The 16,280-nt window shown below is 41.9% G+C and overlaps 1 protein-coding gene across 5 annotated transcripts in view; it reads left to right on the top strand.

Annotated features, from left to right (window-relative positions):
• Positions 1-16,280, top strand: part of Pcsk5 (proprotein convertase subtilisin/kexin type 5) — a 411,976-nt gene that overhangs the window by 377,686 nt on the left and 18,010 nt on the right. For 3 of the 5 annotated variants that reach the window (XM_048332196.1, XM_048332181.1, XM_048332167.1), the window contains 5 exons: positions 686-766; positions 4,594-4,677; positions 7,035-7,230; positions 13,324-13,541; positions 14,912-15,148. In XM_048332196.1, coding sequence (XP_048188153.1) covers positions 686-766; positions 4,594-4,677; positions 7,035-7,230; positions 13,324-13,541; positions 14,912-15,148 — 816 coding nt within the window. The remainder of the gene's footprint in view (positions 1-685; positions 767-4,593; positions 4,678-7,034; positions 7,231-13,323; positions 13,542-14,911; positions 15,149-16,280) is intronic. The other 2 variants (XM_048332173.1, XM_048332189.1) reach the window with 2 other exon arrangements.

The raw sequence follows: 16,280 nt of genomic DNA, 5'->3' as shown, positions 1-16,280 counted from the left end.
AGGTAGAAGGCAGAAAATCATGGTCACTCAGGATGCCAAATAACCAGGCTTTGGCAAGCAAAAACCCACACAAACATGTTCACAGTGGCTTTCTTTATGGCAACACCACCAGTAAATGTAAGAGGTTGATCTAAAGATGTAATCAGAAATAAATGACTTGTAATCCATACAAATAAATAGGCAAACCAAAAACGATGTTTTAGACCAGATACTGGTGTCACATGCCTGTAAACCTCAGGAGGCTAAAACTTAGATTTTGGCTCACAACTGGCCTGGGCATAAAAGTCCATGATACTCTATCTCTAATTAGCCAAAAATAAAATGCCACACTGGAAGTCACGACTGAAGTGACTGAGCACCATCTTTGAGCACAAAACTGAGTGACAGATGGAGGTGCTGAGTTTAAGCCCTAATGTTGCCCCCCCCAAAAAAAGAGATTTTTAAGGACAAAATAAAACACTTGCAAGGTTCATAGTGTTAAAGGTATTGCACAAATGAATGCCTGCCCATCTACACATACATGAACCTATACTGGCCGTTCCCTACAGAGGTGGGCCATCTTGTTGTCAAAGGAACCATGGCTGATATTAGTGAGGGTTATGGGGTTATCGATGAACTTTCTCTTCCTTATTCATTTCCATTTAAAAAAAAAAAAACCTACTCTTTTTTCTCTTAAATAAAAAAGAAGCTGTGCCCACTGCAAACCCATCTTTGGTGAAGAACTTGCTGCAGGAAGCCCGAAGGTGGAAGGTTCAAATGAAAAGAGGTAACAGGGAGGCAGGGAGGAGCAATCAGCACCACACCCACCATCTCCATTGTGCGGATCAGCAGCTCAGGCAGCTGGGAGCCGGGGGGGCCAATGGGGACTTGGACATCCTGAGAGATGTCGAGATGGAAGGGTCATAAACGTAATACATTCAGAGGTATTCAAGGGAGACACTGGAAATTCCATATACGGGAAAAAAAAAACAACCCACCAGAAAACAAACCTATTCTTGTAGATTTTGGGTGGGGGTGGGGCTATAGTGATGTCTAAACTCCAGGCACCTTGTAAGTAGGTACTCTACAGCTTGATCCAGGCCTCAAGCTATTTCCTTTTCCTTCCCTTTCCCTTGTGGTAGCTATTTTTGTGATGAAAGTCTCAATTTTGGCCCAAGTTGGCCTGAACCATTATCTGACTTATGCTTGCAACTGTAGCCAGGATAACAGGATAACAGGCATGCACCATGCTGACTAGCACTTTTTTTTTGGTGGGGGGGGGCGGAGCTGGACTGGCCTTTAACCATGATCCTCCCATCTCAGCCTCCCACAAATTGCTGGGGTGATAGGCACCTGCAGCTATACACAGCTATCAGTTAAGATGGGGTTTAGTGAACTAGGCTGACTTTGACCATGATCCTCCTGATGTCTGCATCCTGAGTAGCTAGGATTCCAGGCATAAGCCACCAGCATCTAGCTTATGCTTGATTGGCTAAAGAAAAGCCTTCTCTACTTTCCCCATCACCGCAACTTTGTTTGAAATGGCAAAGAGGGAAAAAGATAAAAGACTAGATGAGAGAGAGAGAGAGAGAGAGAGAGAGAGAGAGAGAGAGAGAGAGAGAGAGAGAGAGCTGGGAATGTGGCCTAGTGGTAGAGTGCTTGCCTAGCATGCATGAAGCCTTGGGTTCAATTCCTCAATACCACATAAACAGAAAAAGCCAGAAGTGGTGAGCAAAAGCAGCTCAGGGACAGAGCCCAAGCCCTGAGTTCAAGCCCCAGGACTGACAAAAAATAAATAAATAGAAGACTAGAGAGATAAAGTACAATCCTCTTAGTGAAATAGTATAATGCTATCAAAAATTACAAGAGATTCTTTATGTACTATCAGAGAATGTTCTCGAATTTAGAAAAGAAAGGCAAGCCAGGTATGTGGCATATGCCTGTAACCCCAGCATTTAGAAGGCTGAGGCAAAGGCAGGAGGATTATAAATTCAAGGATACATTTTTCCTCCATTTTGAACCTTGAAGTGTTTACCTATTTAATATATATGTGTGTATATATATGTATGTGTGTGTAGACAGATACATAGATATATATATATATAAAACCTTTAAGCAGGGTACAAGTGTCTCACGCCTGTAGTCTTAGCTATCCAGGAAGCTGAGCTCTAAGGATCGTGGTTTAAAGCCAGCCTGGTCAAGGAAAGTCTTGAGAATCTTATCTCCAATTAACTAACAAAAAGCAAGAAGTGAAGCTGTGGTTCAAATGGCTGAACACTAGATTTGAGCAATAAAGCACCTAGGCCTTGAGTTCAAGCACTACAATGGGTACAAACAAACAAACAAAAAAGAACCTCTAGCTTTTTGTAGGTTAGCCATACTCACTTCTGAATGATAGACCTTGTACTTTCCTAAAGACACTTTTCTTTCCTCCCCTTTGTCTTTTTGTTCTTTTCAATTTCTGTCAAGTATAGAGTTTATCAAATGGGCTAAAAATGGAAATTGCAATCCAAGGTCAAGTTAACTTGTTGGGATAAAGTCCCTTATCTTGGGTTTGAAAGTGTAGCTTCATAGCTGTGAACTCCTTGTACAGAGCTCCCTCTGCTGGACAGATAGGGACATTGCCAAATTCTATATCCACTATAAGCAGTAAAATATCCAAATTACGATGTAAACGATATGCAAGCTATAAATATATATGTACATGTCGATGCACATTAAATTTTACAAAAGTTTCAAAAATTAAAACACATCTTGTTATGTGAGACATTTTAGCATAAAAATGAGAACATCAAAAGAAAATCAGGCCAAGCCTGTGGGCTGACAGGAAACAGCCTTTCACAGGGCTTCCTGTCTGGTATCTCTTGACTACTCAGTATGCATACTGACTTCTGACTGATGTTTTTCTTCTCTTGTGGATTAATTGGTATAATCGGGTGAAAAGGCCCAAGGACAGGATCGGTCATGTCTGGAATCCCATGGGTCAATTTGGTGACAATTATAGGCACCAAGCCAAGCAGCTCTGAGCAATTTCTCTACTCCCTCCTGCCACAACCCCAAGGGCAGTTCTGGGGGAATACATCTGTCAATCATCAGCTTTCATCATATCCTGGGAAACCTAGGCCAACTTTTCCTTCTAAACTAGGAAAAAGCGCCACGCTGCATGGCAGTCTGGACAATCATTTATATGTAAAGGGAGTCTTGTATATACTTGTATGTGCCTTGTGTGTATGTATGTGCATGTGTATGCGTGTTCTTGTACATCTACATTTTTCAACTCTCTGTTTCCATACCTGTATCTATATGTGACACTCCTCGCAGCAAAGCTCAGAGGCTTTTTAACCCTAAGCACCACCACAGAAACTAATTCAAGGCTCCCAGAGCCAGTCAAGCATAAAGGCAGAAGAGAAGGAGAGCCTCAAGAAGCCTCAAAAATGGCATGGAACAATGAAAATCAAGAGCTCCAGAAAGAAGTGGATGGAGTTGCTGCGACTGAGCCACTTCACTAAGCACTTCACACACATTGTTTCATTTAATCTTCACAACAATCCTAGAAGAAGGGACCAGCTTCTCTCATTTTAGAGACCTGGAAAGTAGGACTCAGAGAGTTTAATTATTGTAGCCATGGTTACCGTACCAGAAGGCCGCACAGCTGGGATCTGAAGGCAGGTGTGATGAGAGAGAGAGTTGTCTATGCCACACTGACTCCCAGGGAAAGAGAAGGGAAAGCCAGAGGCAGGGTGACAGAATGGAATGGTAAAGGACCCACAATGGCTCTCTTGTTCTGAGCTAGAACCTCCTTCTGAACTCTAGTCAAGATCTTTGTACCTACAGATTGATACTGTGAGCAAGGTGATTGAGTAGTCCTTAAAACTGTCCCATGGAGTGCTGAAGTATTTCCTGGAAAAGCCTGCTCAGCAAATGCACCTAGAAGAAAGGGGAGACAGGGACACTCCTAACATTGAGAAAGTTAATGGGGTGTTGATCTGGAATGCCCTGCTGAACTCTGAGCCAACCAGAGAGTCTGTGGGTGGGTTGATTATGTTGATGTTGAGTAATAATTTGGGACAAATCTAAGATGAGATCAATTAAGTTTGCATTCCATGGCAACTACTCAGACACAACGATCTAGGCATGAACCAGTAACACAACCAAAAAGAACAAAAGAGGGAAAAGAAGTTGGGTTTATGTGGGGAGATAAAATCGATTTTCGGTTCCCACATGGAATGAGAGGCCATCTAAAACTCAGGTCAGGAAGCTCTCACACACAAGCAATAGACACTCACCTCACACATTTTGAACATAGGGAAAAGAAGGAATATTTGTTTGTTCAAATTTCACTCATCAGAACCAAGTCCTCTGTCACTGTGAGGTTGCAAAGAGAAGTCATGATAATCAATTGCTAGTAAAAGACTAAGAGAAGAAAATAAAGCAATACAGTTCTACATAATAGCAGTGGGCAGCTAATTGTGAGCAACAATTAGCTAATGTAAAAGTCAAAGGGGTACTATTCCAGGCAGGAAAGAAGCCAGGTTCCCCAAGCAGTTTTTTCCGATGCTGTAACATTACCAGCCTGCTCAAAGGCCAAATCTGGCTTGTCTCTTTCCCACTCAGATGTTTCCAAACAAAATCAACGTTGTCATTCTTCTTGTCAAACCTGCAATGGATCGGCAACTCTTTGCACCTCATGTCCAAAAGGTCAGTATGGAGAGTGACGGGGGGAGGAGAAGGCAGGCAAGATCTGAGCCCATTTCCTGTCACCTCGCATGTCAACATCTTCTTGTTCTGGGCTTTGGAGGCCTTTGATCTAGTCCCCTTGAATGTTCCTGTCCCCAAGGAGACTCACAAAGAACCAAACACGAAGCCAATATTGATAGAAACTGACTGTCAAAGGACAAATAGAGAAATGTTTCTTAATCCAAAAGCAAGATAACGTGACTGGTTAACAGCCACGGAATGTACTAAGGTCCACAGGTTCTTGATATTTCTAGACATTTCCTTGTTCTTTTTATTTTATTTTTTATTTCTTTTGCCAGTCCTGGAGCTTGGACTCAGAGGCTGAGCACTGTCCCCAGCTTCCTTTTTGTTCAAGGATAGCACTCTACCTCTTGAGCCACAGCACCACATCTGGCTTTTTCTGTTTATGTGGTGCTGAGGAATCGAACCCAGTGCTTCATGCATGCAAGGTGAGCACTCTACCACTAAGCTATATTCCCAGCCCTTGCTTGTTCTTTTGAAGCACATCACCGAAACAAGAGGACTTCAGGAGAAGACTGTGACTAGGGACAGAAAGTGCATGTCTTTCTTCTTTGTTAATGGATTTAGAGGTGGAAGAGACAGGGAAAGAACAAGTACATTGCTCCAATGATGATCAATGTCTTCATTGTTTATAAAAATGATACAATACTCAGGAAGCTGAGATCTGAGGATAAAGGTTCAAAGCCAACCCAGGCAGGCAAATCTGAGAGCCTCTTATCCTCAACTAACTTGCAAAAAAATAAGTAAGAAGTGGTGGTATAGTTTAACTGCTAGAGTACCAGCCTTAAACAAAAAACTAAGCAAGAGTGGGATCCCTTGAGTTCAAGCCCCAATATCAGCACCAAAATATTAATTCATATTTTTAAAGCTGTAAATAATAAACCTTCCCAGCATTAGGAGGGTATTTCATTTAGATACTGCATTAACATACTGATTAAAGTCCCATCCCAAGGGCCATCTAGGAACGTGCCATGTAAATACATATTCCAGAATTTCCCCAGACTACACCAAACTCTATAATTACTACATTGTCTTCAACATAGGATAGAAGAAAGTCATTCCTATGATACACTTTAATTTATAAGTTAGGTATAATAGGAGATTTGCAATAACAAATAATAAAATTTTAAAAATTTTACCCATATACTATAATAAAAACTATTTAAGGCTTATGAATCTTTTATTTCCAGAATTTTCCATTTAATATTTAGTTCCTTGGTTGACTGTAGTAACTGAAGCCCTGAGAAATGAAAACCATGGGAAAAGTGGATCTATTGTAGTGGAATACAATGTGAAAATAGCAGAATTTAAGATAACATGTGTGCCAAGATTATAATCATATTTTAAAAAATTTTTAAGGGCCTCCAGGGTCTGGTGGCTCATGCCTGTAATCCTAGCTACTCAGAAGGCTGAGATTTTAGGACTGCAGCTCAAAGCCAGCCCACGCAGGAAAATCTATGACACTCTTATCTCCAATTAACCACCAAAAATTCAGAAGTGGATCTGTGGCTCAAGTGGTAGAGCACTAATCTTGAACACAAAAGCTCAGGAACTGTATTCATGCCCAGAGTTCAAGCTTCAGAACCAAAAAAAAACCTAAAGAAAAAGTTACACACACACACACACACACACACACCACACACACAACTGAAGGAAGTTTCTTGATATTTTGAAGTTAAAGGTGATTTATAAATTGGTTTCTTTTCTTTTCCTTTTCTTTTTTTTAAAGACAGGGTCTCACTGTGTAGCTCAGGAGTATCTTGAACTCAGGATCCTCCTGCCTTACCCTCCTGAGTGCTGGGATTACAGGCTTGTGCCACCATTCCCAGCTAAACTGGGTTCTGTAATAACAATATATGTTTCAGTTAAATGTAAGTAAATACACTAAAGGGAGAGCTGGTTGCATCACTCATGGTGGGATTGGGGGTAAGCAGGAGAGGAGACTCCCCTGAGCCTTTCATGAGTGACTGATCACCTTCAGAAGACACAACAACAGCATTACTACTCCAACCCAGCCTGGCCCAGGGTAGGCCCATAGTGACCAGAATCTAATAATAGAGGAAAGCAAAATAATCAGGGCAAAGGCCTCCAGCTGCCTATTTTCTTTCCAGAGATTTAAGTCATCTTGGAGAACTTAGCGTCACTAATAAATATTTTACAAACCTGGAATAAATGTTCCAGGGACTGCAGAAAGGTGTGTAAATGGCAGCCTGGGTTTGGGCATTGGTGGGAGCTGTGCACACATGTGACAATGTCATGATGACTCTTCCTCTCTGCCCTCACCCCTACATTTCTAGGTGCCTATCTGTTGGCTCAGGCTTGTGTTTCCTCCTGTCCCCCTGGCACATGGGCCTCGGACAGGAGTGGCAGCTGTGAGGACTGTACAGAGGGCTGTGCCTCCTGCTCTGCCGCTGACCTTTGCGAAACATGCCAGGTGCAGCGGGACGTCCCTCTCTTCCTACACGAAGGCAGGTGCTACCCCAGATGCCCTGAGTAAGTGACCTTCCTTCTACTTCCTGCTCCAGTGCACTCTCACCAAAGGACTCTAGCTAGAGTGCTTTGTTGACCAATAGGCATCACCACTGGCCACAGCAGGCAAAATTTAACCCAACATTAGATGCCACCCTCTCCTGAGAACTATTCTAGGCATGTATTTTTGCTTTTGTGGAAAAAAAACAACAGCCCTGTAGCTTGCATTCCATAACATGGAGTCAAGCTGTGGGAAATGCAATTTTGTGATGATACAACTATCACAGAGCTCTTACACTAACCTTCATGCCAAGCAGCTGCAACTGCATAGTGAGGCTGGGCTGGCACATAGGAGGTCATGTGACTTTCTTGTATTAATGATCAAGTGATACCAGCCCGATTCGATTCTCTGCATCACAGAAGCAACTATGTGCTAGGTGTCAGTAATTCATGTCTATAGTCCTAGCTACTCAGGAGGTTTCAATGTGAGGATTAAGATCAGCAGGAAAAGTCTTTTAAGATTCTTATGTCCACTTAGCCAGCAAAGAGCTGGAAGTTGGAGCTGTGGCTCAAGTAGTAGAGCTACAATCTTGAGTTTAAAAAAAAAAAAGCACCAAGGGACATCACCCAGGCTCTGAGTTCAAGCCCCAATGTGGGCAATCAATCAATAAGCAATGCTATGATCTGAACCTCTTCTACATTTTAGAAGTTGTGAAAATGAAATAATAAAACACTGATTACTTGTTGAGTCCCAGGGTTTTTCAGCTGCTGGGTTTATTGTTCTTTTGAGCTTTCTCTCAACACCCACCTTTAGCATTATCTTTAGCATTATCTGAGTCTGAGTGGAAAAGCAAATGGAAAGTCCATTAGGAAACTTCTAGAAATGTGCAACAAATCAAGGAAATCCCTGTTGATTAATTCCATGGCCAAAATGTATTATTCCGTGTACATTAGCTGGTCCTCCAGCTCCTCCCTCTAGTCTCCCCCTCCCCCACCCCCCTTCCCCCCCTCTGGGCTCAAGATGTCTGTCCTGCACAGCCACAAGCACAGCAGAAAGGCCACATATTTCCTTGCGTACCCCTCTTTTGAAGAGGAAAGGAAACTCCCTCAGCCCTCTTCCAGTCTCATTTGCCAGAATCCACACTTCACACCTTCCTAAAGCAATCTCTGCTGGGAGAATGGAAACCCAGCTTTCTTCCCCTTGCGTGGGGCCTGCCTTCCAAGTCCCCTCAGTGGGTGTTAGAAATGGTGGATGGTATGAAGCTTAATGCAGCTTCCCTGGGCTTCCCTGAGCACACGAACATACAGAATAAAGACCAGGTACAGGAAGAGATTAAGGAACTAACTACACCACCAGTAGCAACACACTGTAATGAGAGTTATATCAAGGTGCTGCTGTTTCTCTTTCTCTCCCTCTCTCTTTCCAACCCCCTTTTCTCTTCCTCTCTCTCTCCTTTTCCCCTTCTCTTGTCTTTCTTCGTTTCTCCTTCCTCTCTCTCTCTTTCCTTCTCTCTGCCTCCTCTCTCCCTCTCTCTTTTGCTTCCTTCCTTCTTCTTTCCCTCCCTCCCTCTCTCTCTTCTTCCCTTCCTTCCTTTCTCCCTCCCTCTGTCCCTCTCTCTCTCCTTTCCTTCCTTCCTCTCCCTTCCTCTCCCTCTCCCCTCTCCTTTTTTCTTCCCCTCCTTCTTTCCTCTCTCCCTCTTCCTCCCCTCTTTGTCTCTCGTCTTCCCTTCCTTCCTTCCTCCACCTTCTACCCCTCTTTCCCTCCTTACCTCTCTCCCCTCCTCCTCCCCCCCCCCACTCCCTTCTGCATTCTACTCCCCCTTCTGGCCATGCTACAACATGACACATTTGTGTGAGTGGATGGAGTAAGGTAAATGGGGTGAAGAGGTAGACTTGGTGATGTAGCATTAAGGCCCCTTGATCACCAGTACTGTGATTCCACAGATAATCCTGGCAGCCAGGTAGTGGGAGAAATTGAAGGAGGGGTTAGCACTGTTTGAAAAGAAATGTACTCATTACCTTACTTACGTAAGTGTAACCCCTTTGTACATCACATTTACAATAATTTCTTTTTTTTTTTTTTTTGGCCAGTCCTGGGCCTTGAACTCAGGGCCTGAGCACTGTCCCTGGCTTCCTTTTGCTCAAGGCTAGCACTCTCCCACTTGAGCCACAGCGCCACTTCTGGCCGTTTTCTGTATATGTGGTGCTGGGGAATCGAACCCAGGGCCTCATGTATACAAGGCAAGCACTCTTGCCACTAGGCCATATCCCCAGCCCCTACAATAATTTCTTATAAAAGAAAATGTATCCCATTGCCAACTAAAAAAAATATATCTATAAATAATAAATATTTCTAATATATTATACAAATAATAATTACTATTGATTATAATTATAAAATCGAATAATGGTATAGCACCCTAATATATTAATACATTATAACAATACAATAATTAGTAATATATTGACAATAAAATGTTTATGATTATTTTATATAAGTATATAGCTATATATACACACATATATGAGTTCTCCTCATTCCCACTAACCTCTCATTTCTCAGTCTCCCTAGTAACTTCTCAGACAGTCCCCTCTTGTACTTATATTATTATTATTATTTTATCATAATTAATTTAGGACTAAGTTCCACTCATGAGTGAGAACATGCTATTGCATAAGCGTGGCTTGTCACTCAACATGATGATCTCCTGTTCCATCATATTCCTGCAAATCACATAATTTCATTCTTTATGGCTAATACTCCATTACGAATATATACTACCTTTTTTCCTGTTCATTTCTTATTGGGTATCTAAGATGATTCCACTGCTTGGCTATTTTGAATAGTGCTATAATAAGTGTAGATATGCAGGTATCTCTCTTGTATATTGATCTATGCCTTAAATTAATCACAAATGAATGTACAGTATGCAAGACTATAAATCATTGATTTATATGCTTGTGTAGCTACACTTACTGCAGCAGTATTCATAAGGTAAAGTATTCATAAGGTAAATATCTTAGTTATTTTGAGGAACTTCCAGATGCATTTCCATAGTATTTGCACTAGCCTACATTCCCACCAACAGTATATAAGTGTTCCTTCATCTTCTAATCCCAATTTTTTGGTGTTGTTTGTTTTCTTGATGATTGCTATTCTAACTGGGATGATGTAGAATCTCAGTGTACTCTTAATTGGCATTTTCTCTCTCTAATGATACGGAACCTTTCTTCATGCATTAACTAGACATTTGTACTTCTAAGAACTATCTGTTCATTTTCACACTTATTTTTCTTTTGCTGTTTAACGTTGTGAGTTCTTTGTACACTCTAGATATGAATCATTTATCCACCATTTATCCATGAATGGCTGAGGCAGATTTTTCTCCCATTCTGTAGGTTGTCTCTTGGATCTAGTATTTGTTTCTTTGCTATGCAGTAGCTTCTTCAGTCCCATTTATCAATTGCTGTTCTTATTTCAAGTCCCTCTCAGAAAATAATTACCTGTGACTACATAGTCCAATATTTTCCCATAGTCTTAATAATTCATAGCTTTAAAACCTTTGATCCATTTTGAAATTATTTTTTTACTGGATGAGAGTGGTCAAATGTCTTCTACATGCAGATAGCCAGTTTTCTCAGCACTATTTGTCTTCTCTACAGTGTATGTTTTTTACTCCTTTGTCAAAAACCATATAGCTGTATCTGTGTGTTTATTTCTGGGTTTTCTATTCTGTCCTATTGATCTACATGTCTGTTTTACACCAGTGTCATGCTATGGTTTGGGACAGGGAAGAGGGTTTTGTTGTTGTTATTTTTGTTGCTTTTTAAAATGCTCTGTAGTATAACTTCATGTTAGCCCTACTCTTCTGCTCAGATTGCTTTGCTATTAGGTTTTTAAACTTTAGAACTGATTTTTTAATTTCTATGAATGACACTGGGATTTTGATGGGAATCGCATTGAATCTGTAAATTGCTTTTGGCAGTATAACTATTACCAAATATTATTTCTACCAATTCATGAGCATGGGAGGTCTTTTCGTCTTCTGTTGCCTTCTTCAATTCTTTTTTCGGGGTTTGTTAGTGTTCATGTTAGAGGTATTTCACCTCCTAGCTAAGTCTATTCTCTAGTATTTTTTTCTATTGTGAATGGAATTATTGTCCTGATTTCCTTCACAGCCTGTCCATTGTTGATGTACAAAAAAAAGTACAGATGGTCAAAAGGATTGGATTGTCTTGTACCCTCAGTATAGAGGAAAAGGTCATTTGGTTTGACAGATATGGCAGAAAGGAAGGGGATGGAAATTTGGTGACAACTCCTAAGAGGGGTCAGGAACTACCAAGCTACTCTCACAGTAAAATGTAATTATCCTCACTTACATTCCAAGCCAATGTTGGGCTTCTCCACTTGAATTTATTTTACCGTCTCCCTTGAAGGGTCAACTTTTCAGTTTCAACACAATCTTGTATTTCTGGTTAATTACAACATTGTCCTCTCAAAAAAAAAAAGTACAGACTTTTACATGTTAACTTTATATCTGTGACATTTAGATCCCATTTCTTAAAATCTCACCACTTCCACAGTCACCACCTTCTGGGGACAGTCAAGAACCAAACTATGCCAATCGATGAATGGATAAAGTGAATGTGGCATCTGTTATTAAAAGATAAAGTGGGGACTTGGAATATGGCCTAGTATTAGAGAATGCTTGCCCTACATAATGAAGCTCTGGGTTCAATTCCTCAGCCAGAAGTGTTGCTGTGGCTCAAGTGGTACAGTGTTATCCTTGGGCAAGAAGAAGCTAGGGACAGTGCTCAAGCCCTGAGTTCAAGCCCCAGGACTGGAAAAAAAAAAAAGATACAGTGGAGGACATTAAAATATTTTCTGGGGTTTGTTTTCCATTTTTTTACTACCACATAGTAACTACACATTAAAATTTTAACAAGGGGGCTGGGGATATGGCCTAGTGGCAAGAGTGCTTGCCTCGTATACATGAAGCCCTGGGTTCAATTCCCCAGCACCACATATATAGAAAACGGCCAGAAGTGGCACTGTGGCTCAAGTGGCAGAGTGCTAGCCTTGAGCAAAAAGAAGCCAGGGACAGTGCTCAGGCCCTGAGCACAAGGCCCAGGACTGGCCAAAAAAATAAATAAATAAAATAAAATTTTAATAAGTTCATTTTAGTTTTCAATGGTGAATGCATCAGATCACACCAGACTACCAATGGTTCATTGCTCCTTTGCAGCAGAAATAAAAAAGAGGAAAGTTTTAAGAAGGTGTTTGCACATTCAGGACACAGAAAATATCTTCAGTTCATTCAAGTGGGAAGTTTGTAGTGAATGGTTCATGGGGGCTTCTGATCAGTTAATTCAGAAGTGGATCTGTGGCTCAAGTGGTAGAGCACTGATCTTGAACACAAAAGCTCAGGAACTGTATTCATGCCCAGAGTTCAAGCTTCAAAACCAAAAAAAGAAACTAAAGAAAAAGTTATACACACACACACACACACACACACACACACACACACACACACACAACTGAAGGAAGTTTCTTGGTTACTTGGTTAATTTTCCTATGATTTTATTGTTAATATTGAGGTGTTGCACAAAGGGGTTACTGTTTCATAAGACAAAGTAATGAGTACATTTCTTTTTGGACAAATGCCACCCTTCCTTTGCTTTCTCCCAGTTTTCCCTTCCTGTCCTGCCCACAAGTTGCGTAGTTCATTCTCCACATAATGTCTACCAGTACCATGCAAAATGTTTTCTTTAATTTGTGAAATACTTTTAAACGATTAAATTGAATAGAAAGTATGTTTCTTCAGCAAAATAAGGCTTTCATTTAAAAGAAAGAAAGAGTCATGCCAATTAAGGGGTAAAATAGGGAAACAGAAGACAACTAAGTGATAGACCTATTAGCAACTAGTGCTTTCAAACAAACCAAATTCACCAAGAGAATGGCCATCCTTTACATTTTATTTTTCTAGATATTCCCTATACCACCCTCACTCAGTAAGTCCTGAGGCCTTTCCATCTGAATCTGAATTCCTTTCTCTGAAATTTAGCTTCCATTTCTAGCTCATCAGCCTCTCCAATCTCTCCCCTTTCCTTCCACAGGCGCTTTTATGCAAAAGATGGCCACTGTGAGCCGTGTAGCTCTCCTTGCAGAATTTGTGAAGGAAATGCCACCAACTGTCATTCATGTGAAGAAGAGTTTGTCCTGGACCATGGAGTATGCCAGAAAGCCTGCCCTGAGAGACACGTTGCTGTGGACGGGGTGTGCAAGCATTGCCCAGAGAAGTGTCAGGAGTGCCTCCATGAGAGAACATGCAAAGGTACTCCCTGGAGAGAAGTTGGCCCAATGAGCCCCTATGCCAGGGACTTCTACCTGACCAGGGAGTGTCCACAGTGAACCATGACAGCCAGGCTCTGTCTTTACGGAAACTTGCCTACCATTGTGGAGGTTGAGAGTGACACACTCTTTCCAATGTGGAGTCTACAGGGTGAGACCAACAAGAACCCTTCCATACACAGGGGCCTATAGGAGAGAGAGATACTAAACAAACACCACCAACAACAACAAAAATAAAATAAACGGATGTGATTAATGGAATAGTAAGAAACCAGGCACTGGTGGATGGTGCCTGTAATCCTAGCTACTTAGGAGGCTGAGATCTGAGGATCTCAATTTGAAGCCCTGGCAGGAAAGTCTATGAGACTCTCGTCTTCAATAAACTACCCCCGCCCCTGCCAAAAAAAGCCAAAAGTGGAGACATAGAGCAATAGCTCAGACAGTAGAACACTAGGTTTGAGCAAAAGAAGCTCAAGGACAGCAACCAGGCCCTAAGTTCAAGCCTCAGAACCAGCAGAAAAAGAGAAAATATAACAGAGAGACCAGGCCCAGTGGTGTATACATATAATTCCACTACTTGGGAAGTGAAGGTAGGAAGATACCTTCCAGCTTAAGCACTCATAGAGACCCTATGTCAAAAACAAAATAGAAGCAATGGTGCTCTGGGTATGACTCAAATGGTAGAGGGCTTAGCTAGCATGCACAAGGAGAGAGAAAGGAAAGTGCTGACAACTATAAAGTGGAAACTAGCTCTCTGGCTATGAAGATTTTCTCTGGAATTATCTCCCAAGAAACATACCCAATTTCTTCTCCAAAATAAGACAGGCTTACTTACCTGGCATTGTTCTATTCAATGCATCCTCTTGATGGGACCTCAAGGATTCCTCCCCAAATAAGAATAATAACAGAAACAAAATAAGTCCACAATTTATTACTTGTGCTGCTTAATCATCCAGCCAAGGTGTACTCTAGCACAGAATGCAAAATTAACTTATTCAGCAAATTCTTACTTGTATTCATTGTGGATTGGAGCCTGGAGTGCATAAGAAAACTTTAGGTAATTATTCATGCTTTCTGGGTTTTCTGACCAGGAAACCTCTAGCATCTCAGCCATCTGTGTCTGCCATAGTGACTTCTGGTACCTCAGAAATGCAGGCCACTTCAGCACCCAGATTTAGGATGTGAGGCCCCTCCTCCCAAGGCAGGGCCTCTTTGACCTTGAAGATTTTCCCTGGCAGGGTGAGGATGGAGCCAATGAGCCACAGTGGAGAGAGATGAGCTGGCTTCACGACAAGATCGTGACTTCCTTGCTTCAGCCCCTGGAGATAATTTGCTGCCTCTTCCTTCCCACAGAGTGCATGCCCAACTACTTCCTGCATGAAGACACGTGCTATCAGTCCTGTCCCCAGAGGACCTACTCAGACTCAGGCCAGTGTGTCACCTGCCATGAAGACTGTCTTCAGTGCAGTGGCCCCAAGGCAGATGACTGTGAGCAATGCGAAGATTCGTCTAAGTCCCTCTACAAGGGGAAGTGCTTAGACGAGTGTCCAGTGGGAGCTTACTATGAGGAAGAGACCGAGACCTGCCAAGGTAAAGACCTGCTGAGTGCACAGCCACACACAGCATCCCAGGAGAAGAGTGTGATGGGTTTCCAAGGAGACCAGACTCTGCACATGCGCAGATGCAGCTGGAGCCATCGACACACCTTTAACCTGACCACTTAAGGAAGTCTATTCTGAAATGGTTCTAATTAGTTTTCTTAAGTGAGTCACTCATAGCCAGGAGCTGAAAGCTTACAACTGTAATCCTCACTACACAGGAGGCTGAGATCTGAGGATGGACGTGTGAAACCCATGCAAGTAGAAAAGTCTATGAAATTCTTTTCTCCTAAGTGGAGGTATGGCTTAAGTGGTAGAGCACCAGCCTAGAGTGAAAATGCTAAGAGAGAGCATCCAAGCCATCAGAATCGGCAACCCTCAAAATTTTTTAAAAAAGAATCATTCATAATTTTTTTCTTTTTTTTTCCCAGTCCTGGGACTTGAATTCTGGGCTTGGGCACTGTCCCTGAGCTCTTCAGCTCAAGGCTAGTGTTCTACCACTTGAGCCACAGCACCACTTCTGGTTTTCTGGTGGCTAATTGGAGATAAGAGCCTCATGGACTTTCCTGCCTGGGCTGGCTTTGAACTGAGATCCTCAGATTTCAGACTCCTGAATAGCTGGGATTACAGGCATGAGCCACCAGCACCTAGCTCCGTTCATAATACTAGAACATGTCAATTCCATTAGTCATACATCACGTGGACCCTCTTCCTAAAAGTGGGTATAACATGCAAATGGATTCCAGCAGCCTTCAAAACAGCCCTCAATGGCTGGGCACCAGTGACTCATACCTGTAATCCTAGCTACTCAAGAGACTGAGACCTGAGGATCATGGTTTGATTCCAGTCCAGGCAAGAAAGTCCATGAGACTCTTATCTCCAATTAATCACAGAAAAAGCCAAAAGTAGAGTTGTGGCTCAAATCGTAGAACACTAACCTTGAGCAAAAAGAAGCTCAGGGACAGCACCCAGGCCCAGAGTTCAAGACTCCAGGACTGACAAGAAAAAGAAAGAAAGAAAGAAAAATTTTTAAAAAGGCCCTAAGTGAAAGGCTTAAGTTTTAAGCCACTACAAATGATCACATTAACTAAGCATATCACAGTGAATTTCCCCTGTGCCTCTTG

This window comes from Perognathus longimembris, chromosome 1 (genome assembly GCF_023159225.1).
Source record: "Perognathus longimembris pacificus isolate PPM17 chromosome 1, ASM2315922v1, whole genome shotgun sequence".
In the NCBI taxonomy this organism is placed as follows: domain Eukaryota; kingdom Metazoa; phylum Chordata; class Mammalia; order Rodentia; family Heteromyidae; genus Perognathus; species Perognathus longimembris.
The sequence above is the reverse complement of the archived record's forward strand: the minus strand, read 5'-3'. Positions and strand labels throughout refer to the sequence as shown.